Source organism: Onychostoma macrolepis, chromosome 09 (assembly GCF_012432095.1).
Source record: "Onychostoma macrolepis isolate SWU-2019 chromosome 09, ASM1243209v1, whole genome shotgun sequence".
Taxonomy (NCBI): domain Eukaryota; kingdom Metazoa; phylum Chordata; class Actinopteri; order Cypriniformes; family Cyprinidae; genus Onychostoma; species Onychostoma macrolepis.
The window spans coordinates 9,045,766-9,067,161 of NC_081163.1; the positions used below are offsets into that span (position 1 = coordinate 9,045,766).

Here is a 21,396-nt window from a genome sequence, read left to right on the forward strand (position 1 = left end):
TTCGTTGCACTACAGGCGAAGAAGAAACGCACAGCGGCCAGCCGGCCACATGTGATGTGAATGTTCAGAGGCAGAAAAACATGGTGGAGAAGAGTGACATCCGCGTGGTTCGCTGCGGCGGCAGCAAAGTAAACTTTAGACCTCCGATCATCTCCACTGACTCCAGGTATTCGCTAAATCAAGCGTGTGATTCTGTCTGTATATTCTCTAAATTGATCATCTTGAACATTGAGCAGGGTTGGAGGGAATGAAGTTCCCAAAGGGATCCATGATCCGCCTGTGAGCAAATTAAACTATATGTGTGTCTGAACACTTGCCTGAATTACATGTTTAACGACATCTTTAAAGTCTGACGAACTTTAGTGATTGTTTACTCTGCTTGTTTTCAAAGATACAGATATTTCTGTAAGGCAGGTAACGTTAGTCATTGTTCCAGACACATCATGCATATTGCTGTACCAAAAGAATCTGTTGTAAAACAAAACAAAACAAATTCTGACATTAAAGTACAGTAAAGGTATTACAGATCTTTCAACTTTATATTTGCTGTAACCACCCTGGGTTGCTGGGGTTTTTACTATTTTTAATTCCAAGGACCCCTTAATATGATGATCCCATTGTAAGGAATTCTTCCTAAGTTATTAAATCAAAAGAAAGCTCTCATGTCATATTGTCATGCACAAAAAAAAAAAAAAAAACAATTGTGTAGAAAAAATAGTAAGCATCATGATATAAAACCAAAGTGGCTCCATTTATTTACTTTTTCCAAAAATTAATTCGGTTTGTTTGTCATTTGACTAGTGTTCTAGTGCACTAGATTTTCTTTTTTTCATATTATTCATATTATATTAAGTATTTTTTATTATTAATCTGTTGGTGTTTTTTAACATTTTTAAAATTGGTGTTTTAGTTCTTTTAGAGCATCAAGATAAACTAAATGAAAATGAGAAATGTTGCAAATTGCAGAAATAATGAGTGTTTTTATGGTTTTAGTTAATTACAGTAATCCTGCATATTGTACTATTGCAATGAAAATAAATTGAATTGACACAAATATTTGTATTAATGATATTTTATGCCAAAGTTACGGTGGCCGAGAGAGCTCAACGCGCTGCAAATAGAAAAAACACCTGCAAATTAAGAAAACAACTTCATCAATTTGACAACACGCACGCTACAAATGCTCACAACACAACCAAATAAAGAAACGTTCTGCAAATAAAATTCTTTATTTGTTTACGTTGTGAGCATATGCAGCACCTGCTGTCAAAGTGATGAAGATGTTTTCTTGATTTGCTGGTGCTTTTTCTATTTGCTTGTATTTTTTGAAGTTGCAACGCGTTGAGATCTCTCGGCCACCGTACATAATAGATTAATTCATATATTTATTTATGTATTTGTTTAATTATTTATTTTAAATGTTGGGGCTGCCAAGGGATTAAAATAGTTACAATTAAACAATTGTGGTTTTATTAATTAAGACATAAAATTCTGTTTTATGGTAAAACAACTAAATGAAGGTGAGTTTTTGATCATTTGCATGCAGTGTATTTGTATGAATAAACTAAAGAAGAATCTTTTTTTCGGTGACCCATTGGGGGTCTGTGAATGCCAGGTGTAATGTGCAAAGGCATTGTCTGTATCACTTATGTGAAGTTGTTTCATGGTTGCAGGTTTGTGTTGTGCGCCTCTGGGGATTTAGTGAAGGTCTATAGCACACGCACAGAAGAGTGGCTCCATAGTCTGCAGGGCCACACCAACCAAGTGACAGGCATCACCTTGAATCCTTCCAATCACCTGCAGGTCTGTGCATCACTTGAGTTCAATTGTAAAGAAAGCATGAGATAGTTGATAAGGTTTGATTGAGTTCCTTTTGCCACTCGGCATTCAAATGCATTCTCAACCACCTTGTTTGCTACTGTAGGTGTGTTTTGTATTTTATTTTATTTATTTTTTTTGCATTCCAAAAAATATTCAGAAGTGTTTGAATTCTGTCTAAGGTTTCTTTAAAGTCAATATTAAATAGAAATTATTTGCACAACCCTGACTTCATTATAGCACAAAAAATGTCTTGCAATCTTTCATCATCTTCCTTTTTGACTGATTTCACTAAGCTAACCGTTTATTTTGAGGATTTAAAAGTAAACCTCCTGATCTCCCTGCCGGATTTATTTTGAATGGTTTACTGTTACTTAGGGGTGTGCGATATGACGATTTTTGATCGTGGACGATAAAAATGTCTCCACGATCTGCTTTTGAAGAAATATCGTAGTATCGTGCTACAGCACACATTCTATCAGCTGCAGTTCTTATTCCTCCGTCTCAATATACTGTACATTATTCGGATCTGCTTTAAAGCCTTGCCGGTTAAATGTTTTATTCACGCGTCGGTCTGACGTACGCTTTTTCTGAGCCCGTACACCAAGCGCGTGCTAAAGCCTGTCAAAAGCGCCTGATTACTGAACTAAGTTATCTTGTGCACTAATACTGTCAAAACACACAAGGTTTATGTATAGACTCCGTTGCTTATGTCTAAAATGAGTAAGTAAACAGCTGAGAGAAAACGGATGAGTGCCTGTATATTAGAAGCGTGCAGGTCTTAAAGGGGCAGTACTGAACATGCTGCCGACTGTCATTAAAGGGATAGTTCACCTTAAAATTTAATTTCTGTCATTATTTACTAACTCGCATGTTGTCCCAAACCTGTATTAATTTCTTTCTTGTGCTGAACACAAAAGAAGATATTTTGAAGAATGTGGGTAACCAAATAGTATCTGGTCCACATTGACTTTTGATAGAAGGAAAAAAAAAATACTATGGAAAGTCACTGGGGACCAGCAACTGTTTGGTTTTCCACGTTCCTCAAAATAGCATTTATGTTTAGCAGAAGAAACTCATTCAGGTTTAAAGAAACTTTTGAGTGAGTAAATGATGGTATAAATATAAAACACTTTTTATTTTGGGGTTAATTATTCCTTCAATGTTAATAAAACACCAAAACACAAAGAGAAAAATCACTCACTACTCTTGACTGAAAAACGTTAATACAGTTGATTTAATAGGAATCAATCTATATAGTGTTTTATTTTTATATTTGTTGATTCAATTTCTTGAATGCTCCTGCTAAATACACCTATTGTACCTGAAAATAAAACACTGTTTTATTTGTATAGTATGTTTATTTGTAATGTGTATCTTTGTTCTCATTTTTTAATAACAAAGATAAAATAATGACAAAGATTTTTATCTTCGCCCACTTTGGCCTAAATATCCACCATTTTTTTAAATATTTTTGTTACCTTGAAAGGTTTTGTCTTTTATAATAGGGAAATTAGTTTGGCTGTAATGCTCAGACAACTTGCAAAATAGTAAAACCAACATGACAAAGAATCGTGATAAAATCGTGAATCGTGATTTTTCTTAAAAATATCGTGATATTATATTTTTGCTATATCGCCCACCCCTACTGTTACTTAAACAGCAGAATTTATTTTTTAATCTATTTATTCATTCTGCATGCAGGTTTACTCTTGCTCAGCAGATGGCACTGTTAAATTATGGGACTTCATTGACGGCATCCTTATCAAGGTACGGTTGGTGTTGTGAGGAAATTCAAGGCCACTGTCGCAGTAAATATTTTCATTCCTTTCATGTTGGTTTCTTTATTTTTTCAGACATTTATCATTGGATACCCTTTGTTTGCAATATATGTGTCCGAGAAACACGAGGGAATCCTTTTTCTTCATGTTTCAATGGCTGCAGGTTCCAAAAATGGTATGTATTTCACAGTGCAAGGTGGAGCTGTAATAAAGTCATGTAGATTCCTGCCACATCATTGTGATGCAGTGATTAAGAGCAGGCACTCTTCACAAATACAGTTTGAAGAAAACTCATTTTCCGACTATACACAATAAAAAAAAAATACCACAATAATAAAATGGCATCAAAAAACTCATTTTAATATTTGAAACCCAGAAAAACAGCCCATGATTTCAGCATTAGCATGAATGGATCTACATTTGTCCTATGCTTATTGTAACCTTGCAAGCACAACAGTGTTTTCTGGGTGGACCGAAGTTAAGCCAGCCAGTCAGACATTTTTGTGTGAAAAAGGCATCGTATTAATGTAACATTGTCTATCATTGATTGTACTGTCTGAGGCCGAGACTCTATAACAAATAGCTCGGATAGCGTTAACCTTGAAGTATCAAAAAATAAACTCCCCTGCACCAAACTGTCCACATCTCTGAACCTCAACTGAAAAATTCAGGATCTTATCAATTTGTTTAATAAGGTAGAAGTGCATGAAACAGTTGAAGGCCATTGCATAGTAGAACGTTTTCCTGAGCTTCGGCCTTTGTGTGTCTGCATGTCCAGAGTGTTTCCAGTTGATTGCAGTACATCTGCCCAAGTCAGCAGAGCAGGAGGTGGAGGCCAAAGAGATGTCTGCTGTTTCCAATCATATCAGCTCAAACCCCAGCTGCACGGCCTTCGGTAGAGAGGTAAGGGCTCACTCAGCACTTTATTTTAGTGTGGTTATTACTAGAGATCGACCGATAGTGGATTTTACAGATACCGATAGCTAGGTTGGACCACACTGGCCGATACCGATTAATCAACCGATACTTTTTAAAATGGATAATGAACGAAAACTAAAATAGAGCTTTACTATTTTTAAAAAGCAGTAACAGTACTGAACCATACTTTGTAAATGAATAAAAATGTTGTATTAATATTAATTATTATATTGATCATTATTTATTTCATAGTTTACTAATGTTAAAAGAAGAAACTTTCAAATTTAAAAATGAAGCCTATTAGTAATAGTAAATGTTGAAACGAAATGAACACTCTCTAACAAGGAACAATACTTCTACAGCTTTCATTAATGTTACAAATGGACTCTTATTGTTAAGTATTACCGTTTAATTTCAACAGTCATGCTTAAAGATAGCCATCTTGAAATATCTACACAAGGCCATATTAAAATTACATGCACAAGTTATTGGTATTGTATGTATACTCTTACATTTTATTTGCTGCTATTTTAGAACACTGCATGATTATCTAATCAAAATATAAAAAAAAAATTAAAAATTAAATAAAAAAAAAATATGCAAGTGACACACGCTGCGTCTTGGAGAAGTCCCAGGTGTCACACACAACAAACGCGTCATATTCAATTCAAGCAGCGGTCTAAAACTGTTTTTTTTTTTTTTTTTTTTTAATTTTTTTTTTTAAAGATTTGTTGTTGGCGTTTTTGCCTTTTTTATTTGATAGGACAGTAGGTAGACAGGAAACGAAGTTGGAGAGAGAGAGGGGGGACGGTATCGGGAAAGGTCCGCGAGTTGGGACTCAAACACGGGATGCCCGAAGCGCAACGGAGCTACATGTCAACGTGCTGCCCACGAGGCTATCGGCACCGACTAAAACTGTTTATTTAATCACCAAACGGACATAAGTTTGCTTCAAGAATGAACTATGTGGCATAAATGAGTTTGAAGTTCGGTGTTTAAAAAAACTGAGCAAACGGAAAGAGAACGCGCGATCTGTATTACAGCTCTCTATATTACAGCTCTCTATATGAAGCATACAAGACCGTATTAGAGCCACAGAAAGACAAACATTTTGCTGAAAAATGCACAATACATAATTTATAGCCTAGGGTGAAGTCATTATGTAAATTAACAATGATTTGGGACAAATATAATGCTATTTAATGGAAAACTATGTGAATGGCGCTCTTTTCCGCGGCTGAATTTTCTGTCGGCTGCATTTAAATGCGCGTTTGAAGTTTCCCCCTCTGTGCAACGCACAGTGTCACATGCCAAAACAAACAACATGTGCTGTCAGTGATTTCCGCCTCTAGAGGCCGCTCTCGTACTGTATAATGACAGCAGACCATTCTCAGCCACTCCAGCAACAGACGCAACACGGAAAACTATCGGCATGGATTTTTGCCGATAACCGATAGTTCCGCAAATCAACTATCGGTGCCAATTAATCGACCTCTAGTTATTACATCCTTTTTTTAAGGATTTGATTGTTGATGGATGTCTTGAAAACGTTAAGGTATCTGTCTACAAAGCTTTTTACAATTTTTAATATCTACTGTACATCGATAGGCCTTATAAGCCGCTTTTTCACCGAAATTACCAGGAACTTTTTCCCCAGAACTGTTGCTGTCTGCATTTCCATCGCGGTCTAGATTAGGCTATAGTCTGGTGACGTAGGTTTTCAGTCTTCGGACGTGTTTCCTCAGTAGATCGGACTTCGCAAGTTCGACTCGGGAGTGTGAACTCCCAGGGACGGGACGGTCCGATGCAAGTCCGGTAATTTGCAAATGGAACAGCAGCGTATTTGATAACATCAGTCAGCTCACCTCAGCTACTGCAATTTTCCTCACTGTATTTACAATAAGATGAAATATGATATCAAACCCCACTGCCTCTTTTCGTTTTCATTTAAACATATTAATAGCCGCAGAAATGTAATTCAGGGAACGTACATACATTACAATGAAACGAAATATTAAGTTAAGTCAAACAGTATTGCCTTTTTTCATTTTCATTTTAACATATTAATAGATTAATAGAATAAAGACCAAAGATTACCTGTTAGATTTACCCAAAATGAATTATATCTTATGTTTAACCACTACAGAGACATCGGTAAATGTCAGAAGGACTAGCCGAGTTGAGGCTGCTCTCACCGGGATACATGAGCACTGATTGCGTGGAGCTCACGGCTCCGAAATCGGCAAAGCATATTTTCAAATAGGTGCTGTCTTTATAAATAAACCGCAGATTTGAGTTTTAAACAACTACTTTCTCACCTGAAATACTTTTAAAACTACATTTCATGATACAATAACCGTAATATTGACAAAAATTATGGTGGTTGAAATACAATGCTGCGTGAACTCAACCAATCAGCATGTTCAGCGCCTAAGACCCGCCCCCGAAAGTTCCGGATCTTTGAAAAAGTACTACCTCACAAGTAGGGACTTTCTGAGGGGCAAATTTGTACCAGGGACTTTATTTAGATCCTGGTTCCTGTGGTGGAAACACACCGAGTACTGGCCCAAAGTCCCTAGTTCCTGCGGTGAAAAACGTCAATTTTCCATGGATTCAGAAAAACAAGCCATCCTGAACAAATCTGGCATTTATAAACGTGGCTTTTTCCAAAGTGTAGGTCCTTTTCGATGCGATTTCAATTTTTTTTTTAATCCTTGGTAACACTTTATTTTAAGGTGTCCTTGTTACACGTTACATGGACTTACTATTATAATAACAATAAATTATGCCTAATTACATGCAAGTAGCACTAAGCCTAAACCTAACCATATAGAAAGTACATGTAGTTAATTAATATTACACAGTACTTAAATGTATAATTGCACTGTAACATGGACACATTAAATAAAAAGTGTAAACAAATCCTTTAATGTAAAAAATCTGATGATAAAATCGTGCTTGTATGCAAAGACACCGTGACAGCTTGGAACAGGAGCAGATCGTTTTATAATATTATACTCTAAAACCAAACAAGTTAGTGCTAATACATTTAGATAAAATAGTCATGAGTTCTGTGAACTTATTTTATTTGAATTCACAAAAAAAGAATATTTCTTAATGTAAAAATAAACTATACACTCGATTAAAATACTTTGTGTAGCAGAAACTTCACTGTACGTGTAAATCCCAACATAACAGAAGATTAAACGCTAACAGATCTCCTCCTATATTAATCTTGAGTAACAATACATAAAATAACTCTTATTTTCAACACTGTCTATATAATAGTTTACGTTTTTGGCTGATACAGATAAGGTGATTATTTTTGTGTCATGGGCAATATTAAAATTTTATACTATTTTGTTTAAATAAAAAATAAAACACAAACTTAATTTAATCATTTTATGTGCTACAAGCAAATGTAGAAATCACAACATTGTAATTTTTGGTCTGAATGTTTATGGATATTCACTCTGAGGTCTGTTAGAGACTACATTTAACAGAATTATTAGTGTTTTTAAATATGAACATTAGATGGCATCAGAGTTCATCTAAGTGTAAAATATGAGAAATAAGCATTCACAATAAATAATTCAGTATCTGTTGATATTGGATATTTCTCTGAAGACAATATAGACTGCTTGGAAAAATCTCCCTACCAAAGAGGTCCTAAAATCCAACTTGTATGCCAGTTTTCATTTATAATCTAAATGTTAGTTCATGTCTGGCTGTGGAAGGTTGTTCTGGGTGAACACTATCATGTCATACCTGCTCAGGTTGTTATGGATAAATTTGTCACCTTCCTGCACAGTCATTGCCCGTGTAAGTGTTGATGTGGTAAAGTAAACATGGTTTGAACCCCTGTAGGTTAATTAGTGTGGCACATGCCGGTTTTATTTTTGTAGACTGAGTGCCGTGTGCAACCCTTTTGAACCTTTACTAGTTGTTTTGGTAAAGCCATTACACATCATGACTTTTGAACCTTGTTTGTTGTTGTGTTTCTTCAAGCTCAAGACATTGAACCAGCAACCTTGAAATTAGCTCAAGAGAAAAAGTCATTTCTTAACATTGTGTTTTTTTTTTTGTATACTGTTTTCAGGGGGAATACATAGCATTTGCCAGGCATCTCCAACTTAATGTTTATTTCTTCAAGAAGCAGAAGACGTACAGGTAATAACCGCTGTATCCTAAAAAGCCTTTTTAAGGTTAGAACATGTAGGAACGTGTCCAACCACACTGCTTATTTACTGGCCTCAGGAAACACAACACGTGTAATGGAGCTTGTTTTGGGCTTTGCCTTTTTTTTTTTTTTTTTTTTTTTTGGGTGAAATTGACAAATAAGTCGAGTCAACACTTTATAGTTGACTTCAAAATTGTCATTTACTTAGTCATTTAAAAACCATATGACTCAAAAGGTGTGACCAGTATTCACACTTTCCAAGTAATTTGGTTATTGGCCTACTAATAAATAGCATAATTCAGGTGCTTTTTAGAATAGCAGCTAACAAGAATTTTCTATTAACTGTTATCTCCCTAAGGCAGCTTGTCTATTGGTTATTAGGCTTGGAAGTTATTTGTGACCCTGGACGACAAAACCAGTCTTAAGTATCAATTTTTCGAAATTGAGATTTATACATCATCTGAAAGCTGAATAAATAAGCTTATTTGGCTGAGATACAACTATTTGAAAATCTGGAATCTGAGGGTGCAAAAAAATCTAAATATTGAGGAAAACGTCTTTAAAATTGTCCAAATGAAGTTCTTAGCAATGCATATTACTAATCAAAAATTAAGTTTTGATACATTTACGGTGAGAAATTTACAAAATATCTTCATGGAACATGATTTTTACTTAATATCCTAATGATTTTTGGCATAAAAGAAAAATCGACAATTTTGACCCATACAATATATTTTTGGCTATTGCTACAAATATACCCCAGCGACTTAAGACTGTAAAATGTTAAAAAACAAGAACCCCCAAAATCACATTTTCATTATCATAATGGTTTATCATCACTTGGTTTACATTTCTGTATCATTTTACTGGGTATGCAGTGGATTTTTGTGATGGTGTGTAATTTTGTTGGTTAATCAACAATCGTGAATTAAGTGAGAAGTGTATATCTTAATAATTAGATGTATCCCAAAACAAAGAAAAAATTAACAAACATCATTTAACTGTCACATATATAAATTTTACTAAAAAATACTATTTTTAATTTTAAGTTCTTTAAAAATGTTCCTGTTGTGCTAAATGGACGTCAGTCAGTGCAACATGCATGTAAATGGCAATTTTTATTCCTGTGTGAAGCATTTCTTTAAATATCCACTCTTTTTTTCTCTTTGTAGTTTTTCTCTAAAAGCCACAGATAAGAAAGGAGCCAAAAACGCATTCACATGCATAGCCTGTCACCCAACAGACGACTGCATCGCCACCGGTCATGAAGACGGAAAGATCCGCCTCTGGTAAGGCCAGAGTTCACCATCCAAGTTCATATGCAGGTCACGTGATCAGAATTGGAGGTTTAAATTAACTTTTTTTTTTTTGCTACAGGAGAAACTTCATTCACAAAAAAGAGTACACATATTCCACCCAGCACTGGCATCACAATGCTGTGAACACTTTGTGTTTTACTCCAGAAGGTGGGTAGTACTGTGGCTTGGGTGTTTTTCACTTCTTCCTCCTGTGTTAAATGTGTGTTACAGTCCCCATCTGAGAAAACACGACTGTTATTGTCTCTACAGGCACTCATCTGCTGAGTGGAGGCATTGAGTCAGTGCTTGTCCAGTGGCAGTATGGGGCAGGCAACAGAAAAGAGTTCCTGCCCCGTCTCGGAGGATCCATTCTACATGTATCAGTATCATCTGATGGCCAGTTGTTTTGCACTTCTCATTCAGACAACAGTAAGTCTTTAGCTTTGTGGTCAGTCTGGGATTTCACTCCAAAATTAAGTTGAAAGAAATTTGATTTTGTATAAAGAGAGACTATTTGTGACCCTGGACCACAAAATCAGTCTTAAGTCGCTGGGGTATATTTGTAGCAATAGCCAAAAATACATTGTATGGGTCAAAATTATAGATTTTTCTTTTATGCCAAAAATCATTAGTATATTAAGTAAAGATCATGTTCCATGAAGATATTTTGTAAATTTACTACTGTAAATGTATCAAAATGTTGTTTTTGATTAGTAATATGCGTTGCTAAGAACTTCACTTGGACAACTTTAAAGGCCATTTTCTCAATATTTTGATTTTTTTGCACCCTCAGATTCCAGATTTTCAAATAGTTGTATCTCAGACAAATATTGCCCGATCCTAACAAACCATAGATTAATGGAAAGCTTATTTGTTCAGCTTTCAGATGATGTATAAATCTCTGAAATTATTTTCATGCACCCCATATCTTAACATTAAACATGAAAAAATCTCATTCTTATTGTTATAATGATAAAAAGTGTTATGTTATTGAAATTTGTCAAGTAATTATACGTTATGGTATTTGTTGTACTTTTATAAATTACATTAAAAGTGAAATCTTACTGGTCCAAAATCCCACTCCACAAAACAGTACATTAAACATCAAATACACGACACTTCAAAAGTTTGGGGTCAGTGTGATTTTGTTTTTAAAGGAACTTCTGCAAGGATATTCAGCAAAGATGCATTTAATAGATTAAAATGTTTCAGTGAAGACATTTATAATGCTACAAAAGAACATTGAAGACTGGAATAATGGCTGCTGAAAATTCAGTTCAGCACAGGAATTTATTCCAAGAACCATCACAGGAATAAATTACATTTTAAAATGATATTAAAATAAAAAAAGTTATTTTAAATTGTAATATTTTATTATATTGCTTTTTTTACTGTATTTTTTAATTAATTAAATATAGCCTTGTTACAATAACAGAATTCTTTTGAAAACTTAAAAAAAAAATCTTTCTAAACAGTTTTTTATGTTCTGATTGTTATTGAGTCTTTCATGTGGCATTTTTGGGTTCAGGACAAATTTGATTTATTTCTAAAATCACACTGGATTAAGACACTGATTAAGTTCATGAGAATTTGGGCAGAAAATGTAAAATACTGTTGTAAAAAAAAACTTAATGACTTCACTTGTTTCATGCAGATTGTAATTTATATTGTCACACTGTGGATGAATTATGATGTGTACATTTTGTGAGATTCAAATTCAGTCAGTCTTTACCCACATATTTCAGTATGCTGTAATTTCTGACTGCTTTCTGGTTTGTCATTTGCCTTCTCTTCCTCAGAGATCACAGTTATCGAGAGCAGTTTCAAAGTGTGTGGAGTAATTCAGGGTTTAGTCAAAGGTTTGTAAAATCCTCATTTGCACGAACCATTCAGATTTCATAACTATTGCAGTAAATGTTTATTTCTTCCGGTGCTTTTTATGCTTTCAGGAGATTCCGTTTTGACTGATCTAATGATTGACCCGCGCAGTAAAGCTTTAGTGCTGAATGGGAAACCGGGTCATTTACAGTTCTACTCCCTGCTGCGTGACAAGCATCTCTACAATGTGAGTCTGTCGCAGTCGATACTTTGATAAAGCATAACGTTTCTCTAAACTAAATTATATGGGGAAGTATGTACTGGAAAATATTGAATCACATGTTGTTGTGTTAATTCCATCCTTGTGCATTCTGCTGACATGGGTCATGTACTTTTGTCACCTGACATATGTGAAATGTCAAACATTGTTCATCATGTTTTACATAGATTTTTTGTGTAACGGTCTGTCTGTTGCATTCACAGCTGGACATAGTGCAGCAGGAATATATTTATGAAGCGGGCCTGGATCAGTTTGAAGTGGTGAAGGCTGCTTTTGACGTAAAAGGGTCCTGGCTTGCTACAGTGGAGGAAAGGGGACAAAAATCCTCTGATCTTGAATTTTTCCTCAAACTGTGGGCTTTCGATGAAAGAACGCAAAGGTATTAATGCCAAATGTTGATTTGAAATTTCAATTTTCAATTTTATTTCAATTTTATGAAAGATTTTGCCATGCCATTTGCCATTTCTCATGGTCCACAAGCAAATAATATTTAATTAATGCTTTCCATTTAATTAATACTGTTAGGGGAACAATCAAATATTTTGGCACTGGTCCTTCCTTCATTAGTGTTAGAAATAATTGTATTTGTGCCATTTGTATTTGTGTGTACATTATCACTCAAACCTTATGTTTATTAGAAAAATTATAATAATAAAAAAACCTCATAAACAATACTAGAATATAAATATATATATATATATATATAATTTTTTTTTTTTTTTTTTTTTTTTTATTTATTTTTTTTACTTCATTATTCTTTTTCTTTTTTTCACTTTTAGACATGTATTTTTGTCGCAGGTCTGCCATAGAACTTTTTGCCTGCAGTGGCAAAAAAAATTAAAGAATTTTTATACACTACAGTTCAACTCTTTCTTTTTTCTTTTTTTTTTGAAAGAAGTCTGTTCACCAAGGCTACATTTATTTCATCAAAAATACAACAAGAATGATTGAAAAAATGTAATAATGCAATAATGTGAAATTATAACAATGTAAAATAACTTTTATATTTGAATCTAATTTAAAATGTCATTTTGTGATGGCAAAGCTGAATTTTCAGCAGTCATTCATTACTGCAGTGTCACATGATCCTTAGAAATCATTCTAATATGTTGATTTGGTGCTCGAGAAACATTTATTATCAATGTTGAAAACAGTTGTGCTGTTTAATATTTTTGTGGAAATAAGATAAGTTTTTTTTAGGATTCTCTGATGAATAGAAAGTTCAAAAGAACAGCATTTATTTGAAATAGAAATCTTTTGTTACATGAACGCCTTTTAATGTCTATATTTCTTTTAATTTATATAAAAAAATGACTCCAGACTTTATTTCTGGACTGTAATGGTGTTTTGTTCTGTCCCATTAGTTTCGTACTGAACACTACCATCACTGCCGCCCACACGGATCGGATAATCTCCATGTGCTTCAGCTCTTCTGAGGAGACCACCATGCTGGTGACCACAGCAGAAGACAGCCAGTTCAAAGCATGGTGTCAGGGTGCTGACGCAGACACACAACGTGAGTCAAACCCCTCAGACACTTGCAAAGGTGTTAGTGTTGGACTGAGAAGCTAAACACCAAAGGTCACGAGTCTGAATCCAGACATACCTGTCTCACCGCAACATTTCCATTTGTGTTTTAGAGGACCAGAACTTCTGGTCATGTGATTTTGTGGGCAGCTACCATAACCTAAAGCCCACAAACTGCAGTTTCTCAGCCGATAGCTCTCTCCTGGCGGTGAGCTTCCAAGAAGTCATTACCATATGGAGCCCAGACACCTGGGAGATGCTCACCACCCTCTGCCAACCACCTGGAGTAATAAGGTGCGACATGTTGTTATACCACTCAGGGTACTGTAAATGTTCCCTGTCTTCAAAACAGCCAGTCCAAACTCTTTCTAATGCATTTGGAATGGGTTTCTTGAGGTCTTTAGATGTGTTTCCCATTCAGAGTGGTGAATTAGCATTCACTAAACTGTTCACACCGTCTGAATAGTAGTAACTTAGTAATTAAGATTTAGATGGTGGCTAGACAGAATGGGGATTCAGTCCTGCTAAGGAGTTGAGCGCAAGCCAAGTCCTGCAGGGTCAACAGGGACACAGTTTTGCTCCATCATTGCTTTTTTTGCTTTTTTTTTAGGTGCACCTCGAATAAAAAGTTCCTTGTGAACATCAAGGTTCCTCCTAACCTCCCTGTATTGCACAAGCAGTAAATTATAGTTTTTAAAACATCTTTTTTTTTAATAGATATCAGTACCGAAATATTCAAAATGGTTTTAGTTCTAGTTTTCTGCAATATCAGTACACTGATACAAGCTGAGCTTTCTCACTCTTGTTTCTCTCTCCGACAGTAAATGTGTATTAAAAACTCCAGAATTGGTCCTAAAGGAAGTGTTTGCCAAAATATGAAAAATCTGTCAACTATTCACTGTCATGATGATCCAAGAAATAGTTACTTTTGCAAAATCTATTGCAAATCTTCTGGAGATAAATGATAACTTTGTGTGAAGGGCGAATTGAAATTTAGCAGTTATTCACTATAATGTTCACATCTGCCCCAGCTCTCTTTGAAGTATTGATTAGAAAAGTAGCAATGTCCAATTTGTGAACACATTGTTCTTTTGAGTCTGATCTTTTCAGTGTATTGGTTGATCTAAATCTGAGTGATTGGTTCACTAATCAGACTGATTTGGTTCTGGAGTTCAACTCACTTGAGTTTATTGTGCTTTGTTTTTGTAATTGTATGTTAAATTATAACCAGTACATTTTTAACTGTCGTCTTTTGTCATATGATTTGAAGATAACATGATGACAGGTTTTTCTTTAAGTTAGTGTTTTACTGTATCATGAAGCATGGAATGTGCATATGTAGTTATAGTAATCAGGAACTTGCGAGTGCTAAATCTGCTTTGTACAGTATTTCCAATCCTCTCACACTTAATTATTGAGCCATAAAGTTGTGGCCAGCTTTGCACCATGTTTGATTTCATTCATTCTCTCTCTCACACACACACAAAACTGAATCCATTTGATGTCTTGTAGACTTTTGGTGCAATTATAAGACCTCTGGGTATTTAATGTTAATGTTGTTTTAAACTGTTTGTTGCTGTTGTATCAGTTTCTTATTAACAGTAAGGCAACTAATTATCACTCACTGAGACTAATCTGATGAAATATGTAAGTGACATGGGTCTTGCTGATCATGGTGGTCTTTGAGTTGGTGAAACAGACTAAAGCAGCTACTTTGATCCATCAGGGACCTTTGTTTCGGCCGGTTAAGCTGCTCCAAATACTTGCTTGGCGCGACCACCAGCAACCTACTCTGCTGCTGGAATCTCCTCACTTGTGCATGTAAGTAGTCATTAATATTGGTTCATATTTCATATTTGCAGTTCCTCCAAGAATGGTGTTAGTAAACCATAATAACCCTGAAATGGACTGCTTTTATAGTATTTTCATGGGCTTTTTGATCCTTTCAGGATCTTGACAGCTCTTGATTACTGTAAATGTTTGAAAATAAAACCAGTATGCAGGTTTGAAACAACCTGAGAGTAAGTAAATAATGCCAGAAGTTTCATTTTTGGTTGAACTTGTCTTTTTGGTTGAACAGGTTTTATTCGCTGTTTGGTTTTGCAAGGTCAGTTTTATGTAATGTCAAATCTCTTTCACTCAACAGTGGAGTGGAGCACATCTGTGGAAGTTTCCAAGCTGCAGCCAGACCCCTTGTCAGAAAATGTGGCCGCCTTTTCATACCAGTCTAAACATACAGACTGTAAGTGTTTGAAAGGCCATCGCCTCTTGACACGTTCTGCATCTCCTTTGTTTAGCAGTGAACTGTATTTCTATTATTGGGGCTCTTAGTTTGTTTCTTTAATGTATCAAACTTATGCACACTATTTTCTGGTTTCTATACAGTGTTTGTTTTCAAACCCAGTGAGCCGCGGCCTCTGTTCACTAATAAGAACGTGTGTTCAGAGAAGGTACACCGTGCCGTCTTTGTTCCTCGAGAAGAGCCGTTGAACAATTGTGACGAAAGTTCTCAGTGGCTCAACAGATCTCAGCTGTACTTCCTCACCAAAAGCATGGTATTTCAGTGATACTTGTGATCAAACAATGGCCTAAAAACACATGTACACATAACAGTAGTGTGTGTTTTGTTTTTTATTTATTTATTTTTTATGTTTGTTAGTTCCCACACCCATTGAAAACATGGATTGATTTTAAAAGAGTGTTTTTAACTCCTGGAAAAGACATGAACATTAATATTTTTTTATTTTGAAAGCTATATAATTTGTATATTAAAAATTAAGGTTGAAGTTGATTTAGAAAAATATTTTAAATGATAAAATTGTTATTAAATATATAGTCAATTTTTTATTTTATTTATTATTTTACATTATATTAACTTTATTAAATGTAAATATAATATTTAAATATTTTAAATGATATAAATTAAATAATACATTTAATATGATAAATAATAAAGTATATTGAGCTAGATACAGGTTAAATTGCTTTGTAAGAGCAATAATTGTAAACAACTGCATAGTCCTGTTGAACTGTGGGTAGCATGTAAATATGTTCTAATACTATACTGTGCATACGGTGTTCTGACATTTTCACTAAAATGGACTGTATTCAATTTTCAGGATTTATTGACCTTCAGCACAGCAACAGAAGAGGACAGAATGTTGTCTTCAAGTAAACGGGTACTGTTTTTTTTTCTTACACCATCCTTATTCTCACTTATTTAGATGACCCTCAAAGTAACTTTTCTCTTGTGTGTCTTTTGTGCAGCTTGTCATTGATGACAGCGTTGCTGTAACCCCATTTTACCTGCTGTTGGGAAAACACAGACAACAGCAGCAGAAACTCAGCACACAGTCCTATCCAGCGGCTGACAAACCCCAACAGTCACAGGGCTCCGTTTCCATCAAAGAAGTCAGTCATTTCACCTTTGTAGGCTTTCTAGGCTCTCTATTCATTATATTATTTTGTATTTAGTGCTGTCAAACGATTAATTGCGTCCAAAATAAAAGTTTTTGTTTTCATAATATATGTGTGTGTACTGTGTATATTTATTATGTTTATATAAATACACACACATGCATGTAAATATTTAAGAAAAATGTTACTTTTATATATTTATATATGATATAAATGTATACATGTAAATATTTTCAAAATATATGCTGTATGTGTGTATTTATATATACATAATAAATATAAACAATACACACATTATGTAAACAAACTTTTATTTTGGATGCGGTTGACAGCACTAGTTGTGTTATGTTTCTGAAGGATTATGTGACACTCGAGACTGGAGTAATGGCTGCTGCAAATTCCGCTTTGTCATCACAGGAATAAACGACATTTTAAAATGTATTAAAATAGAAAACAGTTATTTTAAATTGTAATGATATTTAGCAATATTACTGGTTCTACTGAAAAATATAAAAAAAATAAATACACTTGTGTATGTTTAGGAATGTATTTCTTGTAACATCTCTTGTTGTTTTTTTTAGTTGTTACACACACCAGCTCATGTTCTACCAGCTGCGTCAGTCCTGTGCTCAATGTTTGTCAATTCCCTCCTGATTTCCAACACTGGAGTCCAGCAAGACCCCCTCAGGTACTTTGTTCACATGCATAAGTATTTATGAATATATATTTTCTTTGAAAGTTCACCACAGTTAACATGCCCACTTCTCAGTTTCCCTTCTCTTTTTTTCTGAGTTATTCTGTAATGCAAGCAAATTTATAATTTTTTTTCTTTTTGCTTCTTCAGGCATGCTTTCAGAGAGGAAATGGAATCTTCAGAGCAGGAAATGGACAGTGAGAAAGAGGAAGAGGAGTCCGAGGAGGAAATGGAGGCATGTGATAGTCAGCAGGAGCTCAGAGTCCAGGGTTCAGTGGATGAGGTGACGCCAAAGCTTTCTAAAGCACAAGAGAGGGAACTGAAGAGGGTCAGAAAGACTGACTTTAGCTGGATGGCTGGCCTCTTTGACTCCAAACCGTGATGAAGCAATTTCACAATCCTGTTAATGTGTGTTGTTGTTTTTTTTGTTTTTTTTATTCTTCCCAACTTGCTTCAGACCCAGACCAGTGGTTTGATGATTCTTTTTGGGACAACAATGCTATTTTGTAACTCTGAATGTTAGTATAATGTTCATCCAATTTGCATCAACAATAATTTATAAAGAAGTTTTTGAACAATGTACTGTGACATTGAATTTATTTCAGTATATTTGTGTATTTTAATGATGAACTTTAATCACTATATACATATATGTATGTGTATATATATGTGTGTATCAATGTATCTTGATCTTGCACTGGAAAACAAGGCAAAAATATTGAGGAGGAACTCTGCTTTTTGCTTTGTGATCCAAAGGTACAGTTCACAATTTTTTATATATATATATAGGTAACATCTCAGTTACTTTGTTATTTTCTTTCTGTGTGCTAATGTAAGCTAAAGACATGGTAAACATTGTAAACCTCAATGTGTTAGAACTGCTTTCCAGGAAATGTATCAAAGGTCATGGTTTTAAAGACTGCTGTTGTACAAAATGAGTTGCTTGGGATGCAAGTTACTTCACGTGTGCATTTCTTTTTGAAACACTAAGGAGAATATCTTATCTTTTACCAGCGACTGGATTTCTAATTCAAGCAAAGTCGAACTTCAGTTGAGCTTTGCTCCTGCTTTGCTGCAGGTTTTAACTGTGCAATCAAATGCATGCTGCCTTAATATTTTTGCCTGATTTACATAGAAGATATTTCTAAGTATTGGTTCTAAAAACACAAAGTTGCATAAAAATTTCAGGCCTAGACTCAGCAGATCGACCTGATTTGCCGCCCACCCAGAAGGGCATGCTTTGTGTTCATCACTGCCTTGTAATCAGGTCGTTCTTTGTCTTTCCTTCTCATGCAAGCCAAAATGAACTCCGCTTTTAGTCAGTGCATTAACTAAAACTCTCTGAAAGGGCCTTTTAGAGAAAATTACCAGCAAACCCTTCTGAGGAATGTGACCCTGTACTATTGCCGCGGGATGTGTTCCAGCTCCTGCCGGTTCACGGTCAACCTCTTGAAATCACCCCTTTACTTATTGCAATCAGTCAAACATTGCATTTGGATACAAATCTGTTTATTTCGATTGGAGTGAGATGCAGTACAAGTCTTGAGTTGTATATTCCCCCTGCAGTGGAGTGTGAACTACAATTATTGCAAGTATATCACACAACAGGAGTATGCTTCCATAAAAAATAATGTATATTTGTTCTTACATTACATTCAACTGGGTTTTAAGTATAATTATTTGCAAAAGTGTTTCATTTTGTAATTGTGTAAAGGGTAATATCTTCTGTGGTGTTACATAGGATGACAAAACTGAATTCAAATAAAACTAGTCAACACAAGAATATAAAAATATTTTACAGGATGTAAATAAGGCTTCACATTCATAGAAGGACAGACAGTATGCACTGAATCAATTAAGTGTTCAAAAATGGATGCTGAGTTTGTAAGGGCCTCATGATATAACCCTGACATGTTAAAATTGCTTATTTAACCAGTGAAATCTTGGCACCTGTGTTTGTGACCAGCTGCACTTCAAACCAGCCATCCACACTGGACTCAATAATCCCTTCTCTGTTCTGTGCATATGGTGGATTCCTGCTGGTGTCCAACATCAATATTACACAACTATTACAAAATACTTCATATATATGTCGAGCCAGCTGTGGTTGTCAAAAGGATATTAGTACCTGAACAATTTTGGCTTGTGTGTCACATAGGCAGGTCTGTAATGTTTATTTTGTACTACGGAATATTAGATTAGCATATGATTTGAATGAAGGGAAAACTGAGGTGTGGCGTTACTTACAGGGCAGTAAAATCACGAAGGTGTTAGAGTTATTAGCTAGTTCTAAAATATGAGAATCATGCAGGACTGCTACTATTTTGTGCAAATATCTTAATACCTGAAGTGTCTTGTTGCGCTTATTGTGTAATGGACAAAGTGTAATCATGTAAAGTGCTGAAACAATCTTTGTAAAAACAAGAATTATGTGCTAAAATCACTTTCAAATCAAACAAGACAAAAACAAATCTAGTACTAAAATCTCTAGTTGCAATGGGGCGAGTGTATCGGGGCCTAATTCTCACACCAATAATATTAGGAATGTTTAACACAAGAAAACAGCTGCAATTCCCTCACTTCCACATGGTGAAAAAAAAATCCACTTTGGTTACATGAACAAACTGTATATGTCTGCATAGGTTTCCAGAAGAGTTATAATAACAGTGTAGCACCACCGAAGCTGAGATACAGAATACTGACTACATGTATATAAATATATAAGCATACCTGAATGAATAACTAGCACACTCCAAATAACTATTAAAGAGACTTTAACCATGGCTTGCAAAAAGCACTGGGGGGAAAGCATTACAAAACTACACTATCTCTAGTAGAGCGCATTGCAAAACGTACATACCTAGCCTGAAGGTTAACTACAACCATAAAATCAAAAAACGAATAAAGTACGTAAAAGTAGAATAAATATGCCCATTTTTGCTTTGGAGCTTTTACAAAAGTGATTGAAGCATATATAGCCCATAAGAACCATAGTTTGTGTTTGCATGTTTCCCCCTATGATTGGTTCTCAGGCAATTTTACAGCACCTTGAACAAAAAGTATGATAGAGAGAAGTACTACATGGTTTTTGGCATACATTTCTATTCTAAGCAACTCTAAGGAGAGCTCCTTCTCGCCTTTGTTATTATAGCTAATGGCAAATACTATATACTCAATGCACAAGCACTACAAGCAGCAAAAGCATGCATGTTAGTAAAACAGATGGAACGGGTTCCTGGCTAGGTTCTTGAAGAACACAGCATGCGATACTCTAGTAAAAGTTAGCCTACGGTCTCTTTAAGGGTTATACAGAGTTTGGAAGTGAGGGAATATTGGGATCAGGCTTCTGCTCGGGTGAACAGAACAGGAAGAGTCGATTCCGGAGGCTTTTGTAGGCAAACCTGAAATACATCATATGTCCCATCGCAACGAAGGAAACCGAGATGATCACGAGAAGGCCAAAGGCCTCTGGATTTGGTGCAAGGATGACCATGATGAAGTGTAGGAGATCAAGAAGATAGTTCATGGAGTTCTGGACACCGTTGATGATGCCTCTCTCGGATTCAATCACATTCTCTTGGATCAGTTGGGTCACGGTCAAATCAAAGGACCAAAGACCTGAAAGCAATTCAGGAGAATTAATTAAAACACATTGTGACGTAAAA

General features: G+C 35.1%; 2 protein-coding genes across 2 annotated transcripts in view; one reads left to right on the forward strand and one right to left on the reverse strand.

The window, feature by feature from the left end:
• wdr75 (WD repeat domain 75) lies at positions 1–20,473 on the forward strand. Its single transcript, XM_058787046.1, has 21 exons — positions 1–166; positions 1,674–1,803; positions 3,523–3,588; positions 3,675–3,774; positions 4,378–4,502; positions 8,617–8,687; positions 9,870–9,986; positions 10,075–10,163; positions 10,266–10,424; positions 11,795–11,854; positions 11,945–12,060; positions 12,297–12,472; positions 13,458–13,609; positions 13,734–13,914; positions 15,347–15,441; positions 15,767–15,862; positions 16,006–16,175; positions 16,740–16,799; positions 16,888–17,031; positions 17,619–17,725; positions 17,882–20,473. Exons 1-21 carry the CDS (start codon positions 81–83, stop codon positions 18,111–18,113), a joined length of 2,532 nt encoding a protein of 843 aa, XP_058643029.1. The 5' UTR covers positions 1–80; the 3' UTR covers positions 18,114–20,473.
• Positions 19,224–21,396, reverse strand: part of slc40a1 (solute carrier family 40 member 1) — a 9,056-nt gene continuing 6,883 nt past the window's right edge. Inside the window, exon 8 of the mRNA XM_058787047.1 lies at positions 19,224–21,349. Coding sequence (XP_058643030.1) covers positions 21,036–21,349 — 314 coding nt within the window. The 3' untranslated portion in view covers positions 19,224–21,035. The remainder of the gene's footprint in view (positions 21,350–21,396) is intronic.